Source organism: Triplophysa dalaica, chromosome 10, assembly GCF_015846415.1.
Source record: "Triplophysa dalaica isolate WHDGS20190420 chromosome 10, ASM1584641v1, whole genome shotgun sequence".
NCBI classification, from domain to species: Eukaryota; Metazoa; Chordata; class Actinopteri; order Cypriniformes; family Nemacheilidae; genus Triplophysa; species Triplophysa dalaica.
Genome location: NC_079551.1, coordinates 7,970,692 through 7,990,199, shown reverse-complemented (window position 1 = coordinate 7,990,199; position 19,508 = coordinate 7,970,692). Strand labels below are relative to the sequence as shown.

At 42.5% G+C, this 19,508-nt stretch overlaps 1 protein-coding gene and 1 long non-coding RNA gene across 3 annotated transcripts in view; both read left to right on the top strand.

The window, feature by feature from the left end:
- Positions 1-2,805: 2,805 nt before the first annotated feature.
- Positions 2,806-4,527, top strand: LOC130429366 (uncharacterized). The gene is made up of 3 exons (XR_008907585.1): positions 2,806-3,336; positions 3,436-3,508; positions 4,142-4,527. It is a non-coding gene; the product is annotated as an uncharacterized LOC130429366 (long non-coding RNA).
- Positions 4,528-9,881: 5,354 nt separating this feature from the next.
- Positions 9,882-19,508, top strand: part of LOC130429353 (uncharacterized) — a 75,868-nt gene continuing 66,241 nt past the window's right edge. The window contains exons 1-8 of one of the 2 annotated variants that reach the window (XM_056757856.1): positions 9,882-10,454; positions 12,338-12,403; positions 12,580-12,642; positions 12,981-13,043; positions 13,281-13,343; positions 13,458-13,498; positions 13,784-13,837; positions 14,111-14,278. In XM_056757856.1, the coding sequence (XP_056613834.1) occupies positions 10,298-10,454; positions 12,338-12,403; positions 12,580-12,642; positions 12,981-13,043; positions 13,281-13,343; positions 13,458-13,498; positions 13,784-13,837; positions 14,111-14,269 (666 nt within the window). In that variant the 5' untranslated portion in view covers positions 9,882-10,297 and the 3' untranslated portion in view covers positions 14,270-14,278. Of the gene's footprint in view, positions 10,455-12,337; positions 12,404-12,579; positions 12,643-12,980; positions 13,044-13,280; positions 13,344-13,457; positions 13,499-13,783; positions 13,838-14,110; positions 14,279-19,508 lie in introns of those variants that run through there. The other variant, XM_056757853.1, reaches the window with a different exon arrangement.

The following is a 19,508-nucleotide window of genomic DNA, read 5'->3' as shown; positions in this document are numbered from 1 at the left end:
CCCACTTGGTCAAAACCAAGCACCAGAATGCCTTAGCGACGTCCTAGCAACCACCCAGAACGCCACACAAACTGTCATGGACTCTGGTGTGAGACATGGCGTGAGAACCCAAGTGCAGGCAGATGACAAGGCGGATGAAGGGGTTAACAAATGTATTTATTCAACAAAGACAAAAAGGCAAAACAAAACCCACTATGGGGAAAACAAGACTGGGTAAACTAAAACAACACAAGAACACGGACTCAACTAAGAAAAGAAAGACTTGACACAATAAACTAACACTTACTAAGACACGTTGGAAACAGGAAACAGGAACAACAACTTGGCATAACATTAACATTAACAGGAACGAGTACAAGAACATGTACCTCAAACAATGCACGAGCAACGAGACAAAGAAACATGAGGACTCTTTATAGGGAAGGTAATTAACACAAACTAGGAAACAGGAGGGTTGGGCAATGACGCGACTTGAGGAGAGTATGGAAGACCGCAAGGGTCAAAAATATCTCTCCTCACATGAAACAGAGGATTCTGTATGATTCCACCTCTAAACCAAGAAATACCTGACAAGGAGAGGTGGAACCATGACAGAACCCCCGCCTTAAGGAGCAGCACCCTGATGCTCCTCAAAGGCACGAACAAGACAAGGCAGACTGGGACAAAGACAAGACCAAACAAAACATGGAGAACAAGACTAGGGGCAGACAGGCAAGAACAATCAGGGGATTAGGGTGACTCAATAAAAATAACAAACAAGGGAGGGGGGTTGGGGGTAAACAAGAAAACATGGGAAGTCCAGAAGGGGGAGGGCTGGGTGGGGAAGTTCCAGCCCTTGCGGACGCGCCAGGGCGCGGAGCCCCTGGGGGCTTGAAAGGGGTAGTCCTGGGGGGAACTGTTCTTGTCCCCTGCAGGACTGCTGGGCTGGACCATGGCTGGGCGGCCGGGCTTGACGGCGGCGGCTGGGCGGCCGGGCTTGGTTCCGGCTCCTGGACCGGGCTTGGTTCCGGCTCCTGGACCGGGCTTGGTTCCGGCTCCTGGACCGGGCTTGGTTCTGGCTCCTGGACCGGGCTTGGTTCCGGCTCCTGGGAGGAATCTGCGGCCGAGCTGGACGCTTGGACCGTCACCTCCCCACGGCGCCCCCCCAAAAAATATTTGGGGTTTGACACCTCTGGATTCGGGACCACCGGACTCGGGACCACCGGACTCGGGACCACCGGACTCGGGACCACACGTCGCCTCTTCTTTCTCCCCCGCTTGCCAGCAGGGCTGTTGGGCGGTGGAGTGGCTAACGGAGGCAAGGAGAGACCCACGAACCCCATCCGCAGGACCTGGTCCTCCGGGGTAAAACCAGGGGTGGTGAAGTGCTCGGCGAGATAGGGTCCCGGCTCTCCTCACGGTGCATCGCGTACCGGAGAAGGTCAGTGAAACCCAAGGGCCGCAGCATCCTTACCTCTGAGGGCTTGAGGGGTTCATCGAGGCAGCTGTTGAAAATGACTTTGAGTTCCGCCTCGGTGAACCCTGAATTGCCCGCAGAGGCTAGGAACTCCCAGGCAAAGTCCCTTATGTCGGACCCCTTCTGCCGGAGGCCGTATAGTACGTGCGCTTGGCGGCAACGTAGAGCCGCCAAGGAGGTGGAACTCTCTGCCTGCTGGGTTCTGTCTGGCTCGTGCATTCTGTCATGGACTCTGGTGTGAGACATGGCGTGAGAACCCAAGTGCAGGCAGACGACAAGGCGGAAGAAGGGGGTATTTATTCAACAAAGACAAAAAGGCAAAACAAAACCCACTATGGGGAAAACAAGACTGGGTAAACTAAAACAACACAAGAACACGGACTCAACTAAGAAAAGAAAGACTTGACACAATAAACTAACACTTACTAAGACACGTTGGAAACAGGAAACAGGAACAACAACTTGGCATAACATTAACAGGAACGATTACAAGAACATGTACCTCAAACAATGCACGAGCAACGAGACAAAGAAACATGAGGACTCTTTATAGGGAAGGTAATTAACACAAACTAGGAAACAGGAGGGTTGGGCAATGACGCGACTTGAGGAGAGTATGGAAGACCGCAAGGGTCAAAAATATCTCTCCTCACATGAAACAGAGGATTCTGTATGATTCCACCTCTAAACCAAGAAATACCTGACAAGGAGAGGTGGAACCATGACACAAACGGCCTAGAAATCACCCAAAACATTATAGAAACTGCATAGTAACCCTTTAACGTCGTCTCTCATTTTCCTATCAACGTCACTTGCAATTGTAAAACACATGCGATTGAAAGAGTGCGAAACCACTTTAATTTTGAAATTTGTCATCCCGTGCTCCTACCACAATCTTTATATATGCGCGCAGAATACCCATGTGAGGGCTGGCTTGACCGCAGTAACGATAGCAAGAGCTCAGATAACCCCGGGATATTCCGTGGCTTGGTCGACTTTGTTGCTTGTCTTCATGGAGTTTTGAAAGAGCACCTCGAGAATGCCACTGTGTTTAAGGGAACTTCGAAAACCGTGCAGAACGAGCTGTTGGACTGTATGTTGGCTGTTATGAGGGAACACGTCATCCAAGAAGCACAAGGCAGCGATTTTCTATCAATCCAGGCCGACAAGACCAGCGATATTGCCACAGTGCCAACTTGTGCTTGTGCTACATTGATACCAAAAGCAACGATTTTGCTTTTACAGCTGATTCCGTCGCTACAGGACACAAAGAGCATCTTGCTGTCATCCTTCCGGAGTATCAGAAGAGTAAACTCATCTCCCAAGCGTATGATGGAGCCAGCGTGATGAGGGGTGCCAATGCAGGTGTTCAAAGGAAGATTCAAGATGTGTACCCAAATGTCCATTACATCCACTGCTATTCGAATCAACTCAATTTAATAATGCAAAAGGCCACTTCTCACATACCCAAAGTTAGATTTTTTTTTTCTGACCTTGGGTGATCTGGAAAAAAGGCTGGCAAATCCTCCAAGCGCACAAATGTACTTGATAAAGTTGTTGCCCATAGACTACCAGCATCGAGCAGTGTTAGATGGAACCTTCACAGCTGTGCCATCAATACAGTGTTTGAGCACAGAGAGGGCCTCATTCGCTGTTTTGAAACTATTTGAGACTCGGGTAACTTTGACCCTGTTTCCACCAGAGAGGCAGGAGGCTTTGCCATGCTGCTGGATGATCAGGATTTAAAAAATATCTGCACCGTTTCCACATCATCATGCCACATGTGGACATCTCTATGCCAAACTCCAGCAGAAGGTTATAGATTCAGTTCACATTAAGGGGAGCATCCAGCAGTTCCAGCAGGACATACAGAAGATCAGGTAGCAGCTGCGTTCCTCCTTTTGTATTTGTTATCATTATTATTGTTATTAGTCATACAATTCTTAATCCTTTGTCAATCCTTCTCTGGTTAACCAAAGCAGTGAAGGAGCTTCTCAACCGAAGAGGCGGCGGTCGACCAGTCCAGAAGTCCATGAACGGATTGCATCAGAAGTGAGTTTATTGCAGTCCTTGTTACTCTGCAGTGTTTCTTGAAAAATATATCAAAGGAAGCCATCAAAAAGAAAGTAAAAAATATTAACATCAAGTTAAATGGCATTGTTTCATTTACCTTCTTTGGGTACTGAATGTGTTCTCATGTCTTTGAGTTTATACATTTTTGCTTAAGTACTGTAGCAAAGAGTAGATCCTTTGATATTGGGCTTTATTAAACTTAATGAAACTATACTACATTTATTTGCAATGCATATTTTACTACAAGTCGATCTATTTAACCATTTCCATAGTCTTTAAATTGTGATCTAAATAGATTTGTTATTCTTAGGTTTCCTCTAGTGGGAAAAGTTAGTATGACGGCCTTCATATTCGCTGAATCTGATTGACATGAAAATGGCTGATATTTTAAAAATTGCTATTAGCGCCCTAAGCATCAGAAGTTCATGAAACTTGACATGTTGTCTCAGAATGTCTAGTCCATATGTATGAAGTTTGGATAAATCAGGGATTCAAACACTGAAATTGGTCTCCGTCTCTCTATAACATAAAACTGATCATTTTAAATGTTGCAGTTGAAATTGACATTTTGTCATCACTACATCATTTTTGTTTTTGTCCCTCACTCTGTAGGTTTGTGGCACCATACTCCAACACACCATGGAACGGTTCTGCTTCACAAGCCACCTCATCAGTGCCACCTTGCTGCAAGCAGACAGGTTTGAACCGTACACCGTGGCGTTTCCTGAAGATGCACTGAGTAGGACTTTGAAGGCCTATCCAGTGTTCAATGGGAGTAAGCTCAAGACAGAGCTTAGTCTCATCCACGGCAAGGAAGATTTCAGAACCTGTTGTCGTGCTGTGGACCTATTCCAGCTGCTTAAGGAGAACAATCTTGAAGAAGTCTTTTCAGAGACTGTCACTCTCCTAAAGATCCTCATCACCACACCCATGACCACAGCAGAGTCTGAGAGTTGTTTGAAAAGACTTAAGACTTTTCTTAGAAATAGCATGACCCAGGAGAGGCTAAATGCATTGGCCATGCTGTCGATGGAGAGGAGAGTGGTGACTGAGATAATTGACTTTAACCAGAAGGTCATTGAGAAATGTGCAAGTCTGAAAGAAAGGAGAGCAAAATCTCTTTCCAAATCGTGTTACTGCTATAATGATTAGGTAAAAGTTTTTTTTAATGATTACCTTGATTACTTCATTACTGATAATAAACCCACATTCAATCAAATTCACTGATTCATAGTACATTTATTTGCATGCATTGACTGTAATAATGATACATCGCCTGATTAATGGCTATACATACATATATATATATATAATGATGGCTTTATAGTCTGAAAGTTTGATTTTCAGTATGTTTGCGCCCCCTCAAAATTTTTTATCACCAGCCACTGCTCCAGATGAAAGATTGAGTGACCCGTGTGTCGGAAAAAAGTCACGGAGATCCCATCTTTGCTGCAGAGCTCGAGTTTGGCTTAACCTTGACAATGCCCTTCTTAAACTTAGCTTTTAATAATGTAGATGTGTATATCTTTACAGACAACCCATGCATTCATATTGCAAAATGCTAATCTATTTACGAATGATATCTTTTAAACATCAATATGTGTCAAACTTTATCTATTGGCCTACAATATAAGGTTTTAGGCCAGTTTGGTATAGGAGACGATGCAGTTCACTAGAATGACCAGTAGATATCGACAAGGTCCATCCTTTACATGTTTTTTAACCTATGAAGAGTTTGGATCCAAAGTGAGAACTCCGTCCAGGACCGATTCTAGGCTTTCAGTTTAAGTCAGACACAGGATAATTGGAGAATAAATGCGATAATGACCAGGAAATAATCTATAGGTGAATGAGTGATGTGAATAAGAACCGGTGAGAGGAAAAGCCTGACTGGGAAACACGAGGGCGGGTGAATGATGATGATGACACCGAGCAAATGGCGAGCTGTCAAAACAACGTGCACATGTGCTCGACAAAAAACAAATGCACACACGCAATCCAGACAAAGTCAAATGATAAAAAAATTGAAATATAATTACATGGAGCCAGTCTGTATGACAGGTAAAGAATATAAGGAAAGTGTAAAAGCAAGAACTTGAGCAGAGACAATCAAGTTGACCAATCAGAAAGCTGTATTTAACTAGCATTACTAGAAGCACAGGACAAACATTTAAGCCCAGCGTTTTTCATCACCAGCATGGGCCTAGGAAATCTCAAAACAATTCTTGTTCATTTTTAACACAACAAAGTTAAGTGAAAGTGAAAAGTGAATGTGATCTATTTGTCAGATATGGTGACCCATATCCGAAATATACCTCTGCTTTTAACCCATCCAGAGAGTAGTGAACACACGCACAGCAAGTGGTGAACACACATACACCCAGAGAAGTGGGCAGCTATTGCTGCAGCGCCCGGGGAGCAAGTAGGGGTTAGGTGCCTTGCTCAAGGGCACCTCAATCGTTACCCTCCGGACCTGAGGATCGAAAGCCATTACATAACAGACAATGGTAGCCCAATTTTCCCCCATGATTCAGCATTGATCTGGTTCAGTCGGAACTCAGAAATGGCACAGGAAGAATACAAGGTTCTCTGTGATAAACTCTTCACCTATAACGAATGGACTTGCCTTTGAAGGGCATTCATATAATTATTGCAGAATATATGGACAGTTGAAGGGATTTTGAAAGAAGGGATGCCGACTTCTTTCTCATTATCGTCCTGAAATCTACTAAATCTGTCGCTAATTGTTTCACAAGTCACAACTCTTGCTGTTGTCAAACTAAACCATTTAAGAATAAACTGAAGACAAAACAGGCAAAAGAAAAATGGCATAAAAATGTTGGCAATTGCAATCTCCAAATGTTCTGTTTTTATTATCTTCAGGGATCTTCTTTTGTGTTATGCAGTAGAAAGAAAGTCAAACAGGTTTGGAATGACCTGAAGGTGAATAAATTATGAATGAAACTAACTGTCTGTCATTTTTCCTTCAGATAATAAAGATAAATAAACTCCAGCTGGTCAAACGGCTAAGTGTTAGCGATTAAACCTGGGCCAAGACTGCCGAGCACTTCACTCCCGTCCTCACAACAAAGGTATAAACACAACTCTCTCACTTCTTAACAGATCTGTCAGGATTTGACCGTGTATGTGCTTATACCCATAATCACATTTCCTCACAGGATTCAGAGGATGTATCGCATATGATTGAGTTGACCGACCAATGGAAAGAGAACCTAACCACCTTCATGGAGAACCTCCGAAAGACTGAAAGCAGTCAACCCGAGACCATCCAATCTGTTCGAGCTCATGTTGTCAAGTGGCAGAAGTTCTGTGACGACCAGATCAGTGAACGAATTCCTGTTTTATTTTTTTACATTCTTCAATGTTTTATTCACTCTGTTTTTTATTATAGAAAAGGAGCCCTGATATGGAAACCGTTAGATCTTCAGAGGAGAAACTGTCTTATGACCTGGAACAATGGTCAACAGTTAGTTAGCAATGCTAATTGTTTTATTTTCTGGGTTTCTATTAATTCTATTACTTTCCACTTTAAGTAAGTAAAAATAAGTTAATCCCTATCTCTGTTAAACCCTAGGTGTTAACACAACAATGTGCAAACAATGCAACAAAAATGTAAACAAACCTACAAGAGTCCTGGATTGAGGTTTGTCTTCGGTTTTCTTTAGGAGAGACCCGGCTTTAGATGGAGGCCCCACCTAAAGGTCAAGAGGCCATGGGAGAGCTGTCTAAAACCATCACTGAGCTTCACAAGCAGCTGAGAATCCGCATCAATAGTGAAAGTGGTAATATGCAGGACTTTCGACATATAGTCAAGTCTTGATTCTTAAATTAATGACTGTGTTTTGGTTCTTCATGCAGGTATGCATGCAACAGTAATGTCACTTAGTGGGAATACGGAGTTCTGGTCCAGAAGACTAAAATCCCAGAGTGGACCTGAACGGCATCCTTCAAGAGATTGGGTGAAGATGGAGGAAGCTCTTGGTAGCTTGATAAATCTGTTTGAAGATGCCGTTTTGCTGGTGGACAGTACATAACTTGAACAGTCCAGGGCCAAGAAAATAGAAAAACAAGACAGTTGAAATACAAAATTTTAAGTCCATACAAGTATTGTACATATTTGACTAAATCATGTGTTGAAATAATCCATAGTTTTTTTATGGTTTGTAGAGCTTCTATTTGAAATGGATGTTCCTCATTGAACTATTATGTTTCTTTTGTCCTTCTGGGTCTGTGAATGGATGGAAATCGCTGATGTCCTGAATACATTGAACAACACTTGTGCTCCCAAGAAAACATATTTGACGTTGAAGACATGAGGCTTCAGGAGGATGTTTGAGACTGGCCTTACCTGCATTACGTAATGAGCCATTCATTTCATTAGATGACCTTAGGTTGCCAGGTAAATTCAATTAACTCCAAACTGATTCGCTGGATGGTGGACCTTCTGCTTGTTATGGTGCCACTGGTAGATTCGGATGACCAGGCATCTCTTCCATCGCCTGAATTGAACATCATAGTCGACATGTCTGCTGGGAAGCTGGATAAAGATGCCAGAATCATCTCCGAGAAACTGGATGACCTTTCCAAATACATCACAAGGTAACATTTCCAAACCCAACATAAGCTGAGGATTCTGGTCATCTTTAAATTGCAGTTCATGGTTTGACATCCTAAATATTAGTTTTTACTAAATGTCATGCTGTTCAAACCCCAAATGTATTTGTTTATTTATTATATATATTTAATTTATTACAAATCTCTTTTTAATCATACAATGTAATATTTCAATACGTTTGTATTTAATTTGGTTGAATTTTAATTCATATGCTGTAAGGACCCTTGAAATCAATGGCTTGAGTGAAACTTCTTTTTAAGTTTTAATGTCTAAAAAAACAAAGAAAGGCAAGATTTATGACCAGTTGCACTTTTGCAAACACTTTCCTTAAAATTGTAGCTTTGGGTTATAGTCTTTTAGTCTCATGATGCTATTAGTTCAGTGCCGACAAAGATCAAACCACAAGTCTGTTCTCAGGTGATACGTTTAATTACAGCAATTTACAGATGAGCTTGTTGTGTCTCCTCACACCGAGAATGCCCAGGAAGCCTTCAGTGCTTTAGAAACAGTGCGATCTCTTCAGCACACATATTTTGACTATAATGACATCTGTAGATTTTCTTTAGGCTATTTAAGCTGTATTTTGTAGAGAGGTGGAAGCTCGATCATTCACTGCAGAAGTAGGGGTTCTGAAAGCCGCAGAAGAACTGCAGGATGACAAGATCCAAGATCTGGAGAAACAATTACAGGCTCGGCCCAAGATGGAGAACAAATGTAAGTGTTAAACAACCACTAAAATAAATTACACATAGCAGTATCATACAGTATTTATTGTATGTTTGAAATGTGTTTACCATTTTTTATGTTTACGTCAACATTTCAAAATGAATATGTCCCGCCCTTATTTACATTTTAAGAAAATAAGTTCTTCAACAGAGGTCTCAAGAAATGGTGCAGGTTAACGACTCTGTGACCTGCAGATGGGGCATCAAGGACAAATAAGAGATGTTAGAAAAATTCAGATGATGCTTAAGATAAATGTTTCTTTGTTTTTAAGAACTGATCCATCTCTGTAGTATCTCTGTGACGGTTCATTTGCAATTGGAGGAGTCTGCGTGTAAGTCTAACAAGTCATTACAGGGACTAACATCCCACCCACACATGTTTAGTGAGGGATGCTGAATGCAACAGTGTTATTTTAATGTAACACGAACTTAAAACAAACCTTTGTGGTGTTTGCAACTCTTTAGATAATGGTCTATTGTCTATAGTTTTTTTACATAGATCATCTTAGATAGGCTAATGTAAAGAATGTCGTGTGAAATTAAGACCTGCTGGGTAAAAGAGTGTCTATGTAAGTCTGTATACTTTACAATTTTTTTTTATATTTACATGGTCAATACTTATGATTGTTGAGATAAATAGAAATAAAATGTTGCGGATGTTAAAGTTTTAGTTGTCATCTGTTGTTTGTGTATTTTATTCACTTAGTTTATAGTGTTTCAGTGATGTTTTAATAATGCAAAAAATGTTTTACCAATGACTAAAAATTTTCAACTTGATTGTTTAAAACTGTAATTGCATAAAAATAATAAAACTTAAAAATTTTCAGACGCAAGTAACGTTATAACGTTTAGCCTAACACCTGGTTATCAAGGTTACCATTAACCAAAGAAGTCGTGTTTGTTTTTATTTATTGCAGAAATCTGGTTATTTTTTATAAGGAAATAGTGTACAGAAACAAATTACAGACATAAACTGTTAGTTAAGCGACCTGATGTGTTCAGATGATAGTATTTTATTTTTGAGTGAACTGTCCCTTTAAATTTAGCTTGAAGGTCAGGCGTCCTATTTCGTTGCATGTGATTGTGACGTAATTCGCCGGAAGCCTTTTGAAGCCTCTTTTGTTTGTCTGCAGGCATTTCATTTTCAGTTTGCTTTGCCCTGTGATAGAAGATTTACTTTACCCTGTGATAGAAGATTTACTTTACCCTGTGATAGAAGATTTACTTTACCCTGTGATAGAAGATTTACTTTACCCTGTGATAGAAGATTTACTTTACCCTGTGATAGAAGATTTACTTTACCCTGTGATAGAAGATTTACTTTACCCTGTGATAGAAGATTTACTTTACCCTGTGATAGAAGATAAGATTTACTTTACCCTGTGATAGAAGATTTACTTTAAAGCAATGAGTCGTTGGCGAAAAAAGAAAGATCATCGTTTCATAAACGAGTTCTTGGAAACGACACGGGCACTAGCCAAGTGTTGCTCGCTTCAAGTCCCAATTATATCGCAAAGGGAATATCCACACATTCCAGACGACTCCTTGTTTTTGCAACGAGCAGGTAAAACATATTTAGTTGATATAGTTATAACGTTAACCCTCCTATTATCCTAGGGGTCAATTTGACCCCATTCAATGTTTAACGTTTCTAAACACATAGTTGAAATCTCTTTTTTTTTGCTTGAGAATTAATGACTTTTCCTAGTGGAATCTGAATTTTCGCGAGAACTTTGATATTTTGCGTGCCATGGGCGAGGGAAAATTAAATTATTGCGAGAACTATGATATTTCCTGTGCCATGAGTAGGTGAAAAACTAAATTATTGCGAGAACGTTTACATTTCCTGTGGTATGGGGCAAGGGAATACATATAAATGCTTGGACAGAAGACTTCTAAACCATTTGTTTTTGTGCTCTGTGGATACTCTCTTTATGCACTCAATTCAAATATGGCCTCTAAGCAAAGGTATTCTGTCAATGAGGTTTGGTCACAGGTTTTTGGCAGTGAAAGTGACATAGAGGAGAATGTGTATGAGATTGATGATAATGTTGAGGAGGACCCTGATCATGAGTCATCCTCCTTAGATGAGAATGAGACTCCTAGTGTTGACCCTCCAGTTGTCTCTGAACCACCTTCAGACATATTACCTTCCAAAAATGGAAAGTTATTATGATCCCGCTCCCCACTTGGACGTCAGTGTAGACTCATCAAAATGGTTTCAGGGCCCACCAGATAGGCTGTCAGCCATATACAAGATATAAAATCAGCATTTGAGCTGTTCATTACACCATCAAATGAAAGGGATATACTTGAAATGACAAACTTGGAGAGAAGGAAGGTGTATGGGGACAGCTGGAAAGAGCTTGATGTGACTGACTTGCAAGCCTACATTGGGTTGCTCATTTTGGCAGGAGTGTACAATTCAAAAGGAGTATCAACAACAAGCCTTTGGAACGCCGACACTGGAAGGTCAATATTTCCAACCACAATGTCCCTAAATACATTCCATGCGTTCTCCCGTGTTATACGCTTTGATGACAAAGAAACAAGACAAGGCCGATGAGAGCGTGACAAACTCGCAGCAATACGGGATGTATGGGGCAAGTGGGTCAAGCGATTACCCTTTCTTTATAATCCAGGCCCCCACATCACTGTGGATGAATGTCTGGTTCATCTCTGGTTCATTTCTGTCCTAACAGAAATGATTCCAAGACCAGCAACTTGTGAGAAATGCAAAAAATACGTCTGCAAGGACAAACTTTATGCACATCATGTGCAAATGATAAAAGGCTAAAATGTTCCGGCGGGTGGGCTGTTCATATTGGTGTTCAAATGCTGTTCATAAGATTTTTGTATGCTGTCAAACTCATATATTCATACCAAAAAGCAAATACGTTTGCATAAAACAATTACTGACACAATGCTCAAATGTACTTTTTTTTTTTTATGTGTTTTATATGTTCATTCATTCTCCCTTGTTAATGAATTATTATGTGTTCCTTAATTATGTGATAATATTAATGATGTTCTGTTTTAGAAATAATAAATTGACCACAAACATAATGCATTTTACACTACTTGCAATAGGTATTTTGGATGTACAAGGGGTGCGGAGTGGTGGCGGTGAGGTGTTGCGGGTTTATTTAAAGGTCTTTTTAAGGACTCACCAAAGATATATATTACCTGACACAAACCTTTTAGAAAAAAGTCCCATTCTGTAGGTTTAAATTGCTGGGGTCAAATTGACCCCAGTGGGTAAAATATGTTAACAGATTTTAGGGTAACAGGAGGGTTAAAGAAAATAAGCCACCTCGTAAAATTACGTTTTTGCGGTGAAGTTTTGTTGTTGGTTAATTTCAGTTATACACTGCAATGTATCGTATAATAAATATAAACAACGGCGTCCAATTAGTATGTTTTCTACTTGCCTTAATATTTCTATAGCTGAAGTTTGGGGACCCCACGAAAACATCAAGAATGTGTCTTCAAACGATGACGTCTTCGTCAAAGGTAAATAAACACAATTTATACGTTATACTGTATGTGGCAAATGCCAGCTCTGCACGGCTATGTATAATGCATCTTAACAACGATGTGTGTTTATCCTTTTTTTCAGTTAATATTTTCATCAATATTATGTATTATGTATACCAAATGCATAATGGTCTCTTTTTTCAAATCTGTAGCACACGAAAGCGTTGAATCTTTGTTCGACCAGGAGATTTCTTCAGATGATATTTTTGTAACAGGTGAGGCTAATCTTTATATATGGATTATGTCAATTCTGCAGAGAAATGTATAATATATTTAAACAGAGATGTTTTTCAATATGTGGCTAATGTCAGTCATACAGCAATGTATAAGGGTCTCTTTTTTCAAATCTGTAGCACGCGAAAGCCTTGATCTTTGTTCGACCAGGATGTTTCTCCAGATGATATTTTTGTAACAGGTGAGGCTAATCTTTATATATGGATTATGTCAATTCTGCAGAGAAATGTATGATATATTTAAACAGAGACGTTTTTCAATATGTGGCTAATGTCAGTCATACAGCAATGTATAAGGGTCTCTTTTTTCAAATCTGTAGCACGCGAAAGCCTTGAATCTTTGTTCGACCAGGATGTTTCTCCAGATGATATTTTTGTAGCAGGTGAGGCTAATCTTTATATATGGCTAATGTCAATTCTGCAGAGAAATGTATAATATATTTAAACAGAGACGTTTTTCAATATGTGTCTAATGTCAATTTTGCACAACAATGATTAGCAGACATCGAGAAGGTGTCTTTAGACTGTGACGTATTTGACACAGGTAAAAAAAATTTCACTGTGGCACTGTCCGATACAGACCAATATACATAAGCCATGTTTCTTTTTCATATCTATAGCACATCAAAACATCGAATCGCTGAAAAATGAGTCGGGGTCAATAGATGAGGTGTTTGCAACAGGTGAGAATCATCTTTACATGTGGCAAATGTCAATTCTGCATAGTAATGTATAATATATAAACAGTAAGAACTTTGTCCCTTAATCATCTTTGATTTTTATTATTACATTTATAGAAAAAATAAGCCGGGAACCGAACAGACAATGTGCTGTGGAGGTACGTGTATTTAATTTCCTAAATTTTAAAATTAACGCTTAAATGTTATTGTATTTTTACTCATGCCAACATTTAAGAATTTTCAGTTTTATCACTATACATAAAGACTTTAGTAAAATGATTTGAAAAAAATCAAAACAGTCACAACAATCTTACCCACCCAAGTCAGATGAATAGATTATTGCAAAAGTAATAACATCAGGAATGTGAGATGTGAATAATTTTAATATGTACTGCACAGTCATTGTTCATTGTATTAACAATTTGGTTTTCTTTATGGATTAGTGGCCAGGATGTTACATCCGCCCACCAGTATACATTAATTTAGACCCTCCCAGGGTAAGACATGTTTTATATTTCTAATTCATTAAAAAATATGGATACTTCAAATGTATAGCTTGCATCTGAACAGAAAGCATTTTAATTTACATTTATTTACTTTGGAAACGTGTTCTGGCACTCACTGTATAAATCATACTTTGTATTGTATTATATGCATGATCTCAGATGCTAAGTAACTGTAACACGTTACATGAATCACTGCAGGTGTACAAGAGTATTTTCTTTCTACAATATTCTCATATTCAATATTCTCTTGTATTCTTGTCTAAGATGATCTCTCGGAGTACCCAATCAAGCGAGTGTCAGCTTCATATCAGTGAAGAGCCGAAAAAGAAAAGGAGAAGAAAGGCCATCAAGGCCTTCTTCAAAAAAAAGTGGAAGGCGTTAAAACGCACATTCACACGGTGCACAGGGGACTCCGATTCATAGATGGAAATTTACTTTATTGAATTCGTTTGTAAAACACAGAAAAGAAAAACAAAGCAGGATCTACGACGATGAGCAGCGGATCGTCCCTACCTGCAGCAACTTTCCCCTGGGCGTCTCGGCAGTTCCGGAGGTGTTAGAGATTTTTCTAAAAGTCCTTTTCAGGACTGACTGAGCATTCTCCAGCGCGGCATGTCCCGCTGTTCTCTTGGGTGCGGCACCCTCATCGAGGAGGGGGATGGACACGATCGCTGCGTTAGGCGTCTGGGCGTTCAGCACGCTGAAGCAGCGTTCGTTGACGCATCTTACCCGCACTGCGGGCAGATTGTCATTCAGAAGTTGCGGTCACGGGTGGCTGTCTTCCTACGGGAAACAGCCACCATTTCGTTTGCTACCCAGGCCGTGACAACGGTGGCTATGGCCCCGAAGTCCGCCTGTGTTAGCAGCGTTAGTGATGTTCGCTCTTTTGAACATTCCCCAACCGGCGGTGGCATACCGTCCGGACCCTCAGGCACGCACTCGGAAACGATGCGTGACGTAGATGAGATGTCGCTCGCAGCATCGGAGGGAGACTGGCATCCGACTCTGGCGAATCCGAGCTCCCCCCCGGGGGGTCGAGCTCAGGATGAAGCAGAAGTGATGTCAACCATGCTAACCCGGGAAAGCGTGGTTCCTGGGGTCGGAGCGCGGTGAAGACCGCGCCAACCCCAGGTGCCATGTTTTTTCCTGGAGGTGCATGAGGAGCTGTGTAAAACTTGGAACGCTCCACTCACGGACCGTTCCAGTGAAACCAGCTCCGGCTCCCTTACTTCCCACGTTGGTGGGGCAGCTGGAGGCTATGTCGAGATTATCCGGGGGGAACGGCGCCTGCGCTGCACCTGTGCCGCGGGCGGCTACCTCCTGGGGGGAATTGGCCACGCCTACCGTGCAAGGCATGTTGGACTTCGGCATCACTGGTGCCGAGGCCTTGCACTGCCGCGGGCCAGACTGCCTCCTCTCTCTATGCCATGGCCATCCTGCAGGCCAGGGCGTTAGGAGAGCTCCACGGGGGTAAGGACGACCTGGGTATAATGCAGGATCTCCGTGCTACCACAGAAGGCGCTCTACGGGCGACCAAGGTGGCGACACGGGCTCTGGGTCGGACGCTGTCCACGGTAGTGGTCGAGGAGAGACACCCCCGGCTGAACCTTGTGTAGACGTATGACAACGAGAAAGTCCACTTTCTTGGTGCGTCCGTCTCGCAGGGTGGGTTGTTGGTAACATCGTCATGGACTGTATTTCTTCGACGGTAAAGAAGCAGACAGTGGTGGATAGCCACATTTTACCACGCTGCGACTCAACCGCCCAGAGGCCTCAGAGATCTTGCGTGATGTATGCTTCCCGGCAGCACAGGACCCCTTCGACATCGGCTCCGGTTCCTTTGTCCCCACAGACAGCACCCCAGGCACGGAGGTCGAAGTGGAAACCTCCACCCCGTCAGCAATCTTCTCGAGGGAGGTGACACTGACGGGAAGACCCCAGGGAGAACGATATCGGGCCCGACCTTCACAGCCACGGCTCTGACCGGTCGGTACGGGACGATTCCTGCCTCGTTACCTTTTCATGGCCTGGCGCCCACTTACTCCCAGAGTTTTTCCGTTCTCCCCGGGTGTACTTGCAGCCGATTGCACACTCCACTGGTCAGCGAATGTATATATACGACAGCTGTCACCACTCTCAACTGACAGTGTGTGCCATTGTCCCGCCAGGCAGGTATAAGGGAGGAACCAACCATCCGGCCGGGGATCCCGCGATCCCCCTAACCCATTCCCCTGACAGAAGACCTGTTCTCTCAGTGAAAGGACACGTTCTGGAACTCTGGAATTCCCATGTCTGGTCTCTGGACGGGACGAGAAGATCCTGAGATGGATACTCCGCATTTACGGATGAGACCATCACCCAGGCTAGGGCCCCGTCTACTAGGCGGTTACACGCCTCTAGATGGCGCCTCTTCCCGTCCTGGTGTCTCTCTCTCAACGAGAAAGACCCACTGAGGTGCTCGATCAGGATTGTGTTGTCCTTATGAGACTGGAGACTAGCATCTCCCCTCCCCGCTGAAAGTGTATGTAGTCGCTATCGCCACTCATCACGTCTCAGTTGATGGGAAGTTTCTAGGGCAACATGACCTTATCATCAGGTTCCTAAGGGGCGTGAGAGCGCTGAATCCGCCTCATCTCCGCCCAATACTCTCTTGGGACCCTATAGTGGTACTGGGGGGCTTCTGGGTCCCCCATGAGCCCCTCGGAGGTTCCAATCTTCCTCGCCTGAGTAGGACGGCGCTCCTGGGGAGGAAGACCCAACCCGATTTGTGTTGTGTCCAGCGCATGTATTGCGCCTTTACCCGGACCGCACGCAGAGCTCTAAGCTCTGACCAGCTCCGTGTCTGTATTGGAGGACAGCAGAAGGGGAAGGCTGTCTCCAAGCCGAGGCTGGCGCACTGGGTCGTGGATGCCGTTACTACCAACCTCCCTTCTTACCCAGATACTGGTTAGGAACAGGCATTCCATCCATCACTAAGCAAGCACCCCCTGGGGGTTGGCTGGGCAGAGCAGCCTTCCCCCTTAGGCCGGGATACCATATGAACTATCACAGATAGCTCTAACCGGACCTAGTGCTACCGGACGTCTGTAACACCCCCTCCGTGGGTTGTTCCGTCTGATGTATCCTCATGAGAATGGTTCCCACTCCTGGTAACCCATGAACTTCCCCAGGTGGACCTCCACCTCGCGGTTAACTACTCAGTCCGCACGTTCCATGCGTTCTCCTCCAAGGTCGAGACCATACCTATATCCACCATTTTTCCTCCCCACGGGTAGGAGGTGGCCTCTGCAGCGCATCCCTAATTAAGGAAGTTGCGCTTACCCGGTGTAAACCCGAGCCGGACGGCCTCTCGCCAGTAGAGAGCTAAGGCCTCCGTCCGTGAAAGGTTACCGGTCAGGGCTGTTCCCATCTTTCTCCAAGAAAGCTCTGGAACCCCTGACCACCACACTGGAAGGTTACAGTTTCGCGAAAGCTTCAAGCTGACACGCCCAGGCCTTTTACCGTTGCTTCGCTAGAGATTGTGACGCGATACAGCGTTGTGGCGTTTTCCAGGGGCAACCCCATCTGTCGTTCTCGACACAACGTCTCGTTCCCTCCATCAGGGAGCCGAGGTTACATACGTAACCAAGACGTTTTTACTGTTTAGCGTTGCTGGTTTTTACTGTTTAGTGTAGCTGGTTTTTAGTGTTTAGCGTAGCTGGTTTTTAGTGTTAAGCGTTGCTGGTTTTTAGTGTTAAGCGTTGCTGGTTTTTAGTGTTAAGCGTTGCTGGTTTTTAGTGTTTAGCGTAGCTGGTTTTTAGTGTTAAGCGTTGCTGGTTTTTAGTGTTTAGCGTAGCTGGTTTATAGTGTTAAGCGTTGCTGGTTTTTAGTGTTAAGCGTTGCTGGTTTTTAGTGTTTAGCGTAGCTGGTTTATAGTGTTAAGCGTTGCTGGTTTTTAGTGTTAAGCGTTGCTGGTTTTTAGTGTTTAGCGTAGCTGGTTTTTAGTGTTAAGCGTTGCTGGTTTTTAGTGTTTAGCGTAGCTGGTTTATAGTGTTAAGCGTTGCTGGTTTTTATTGTTAAGCGTTGCTGGTTTTTAGTGTTAAACGTTGCTGGTTTTTAGTGTTAAGCGTTGCTGGTTTTTAGTGTTTAGCGTTGCTGGTTTTTAGTGTTTAGCGTAGCTGGTTTATAGTGTTAAGTGTTGCTGGTTTTTAGTTTTAAGCGTTGCTGGTTTTTAGTGTTAAGCGTTGCTGGTTTTTAGTGTTTAGCGTAGCTGGAAAGAAAGACTACATTATTTGGCAATATAGATGACTGAAGTAATAAAAAGTGAAAATACGATTTTTTTCTTTTAAATCTGTTTCCCCTACATACTTTATAAATCTAAACATGGGCTTCAAATGTTTTCAGTTCAGGACCCACCAATAGGCAATCTGTCTCCAAATATTTTTTATCACATTCCCTTAAGTTCCAAATACGTTTTCTTGCTATATTAATATACCTTATGTTAGGGCTGCACGATTAAGGCATCATTATTGTTTATATCATTCCCCGTGATATTGTAATTGCGATAATATTACTGATTAAATTTACATTTTAAATAGGCTTATGGTTTAAAAAATTTAACTGTCTGTCAGGCAAATGCGATCTTTATTCTTCATATAAACATTCTGCTCCTGAAATACTTGATTACTGTTGTATAGTCTCAACAGATCAACTTTTTACACATTCAAAATAAAAAATCCTTCTTAAGTGAAATGTACCGCAGCGCAGTGCGCAGTTTGGGAACCTCGAGAGTTGTATCTGAAAACTGCAGCGCAGTAGCCAATGGACGGACCGGAAGGGCATGTGCTCACCCACTGTGCTAAATAGCCTATTCCCAGCGAGTTGGTAATATATTAAATATTTTGGTTATTAAAGTATTGTTCTCCATTAATTTGACGTTTTGAAATTTTACCAAGGATAATTTTCGTAAGGGAGAAAAAGTATTTACATATAGTCATTCAGCAGACGCTTTTTTCCAAAGCGACTTACAAAGAGTTCAGGGAGCCATAAACGAAATTTCATACAGGAGCAATAATACAATAGGTGCTAATACAAAGTTACTGGTTTCAACAAAAGCTAGACCACTGCCTGTTGAGAGAAAGAGTACGTTTTTTTATTTTTCAGTTGTCTGTCAAGTGTTCACAGAAGAGATGGGTTTTAAGTAGTTTCTTGAATGTTGTGAGAGATGTGGTTGACCGGACCGAGTTAGGAAGAATGTTCCACCATGAAGGAGACTGAGCAGGAAAGCGATATACTATCTTATGGGAAGGCAATACAAGATGCTGGTGGTTTGCTGAACGCAGAGATCTTGATGGGGTGTAGAAGTGTATGAGGGTGTGAAAGTCTGATGGCTCTGAGATTACCAGGGCCTGGTAGTTGTGCTGGATTCTCAGTGAGATATGGTCTAACCTTACTAATGCTAAATAAGCCATATAACTGCATATAAACGGCATAACCGCGTTGTCTTAGCAATATCGTTATTTTTACCCCAACCCCAACGCTGAAGTAAAAAAGACGAGAATGAAGTAAGGGCAGAACTCAAGAGAAGAGCTCACAGAGAGAGAGCAGCTTCCAGTGAGAAGAAGAAGAGACAATGCATATCTTATCCCTATTATATGGCCCAAGACACATATTATTTTGTAAT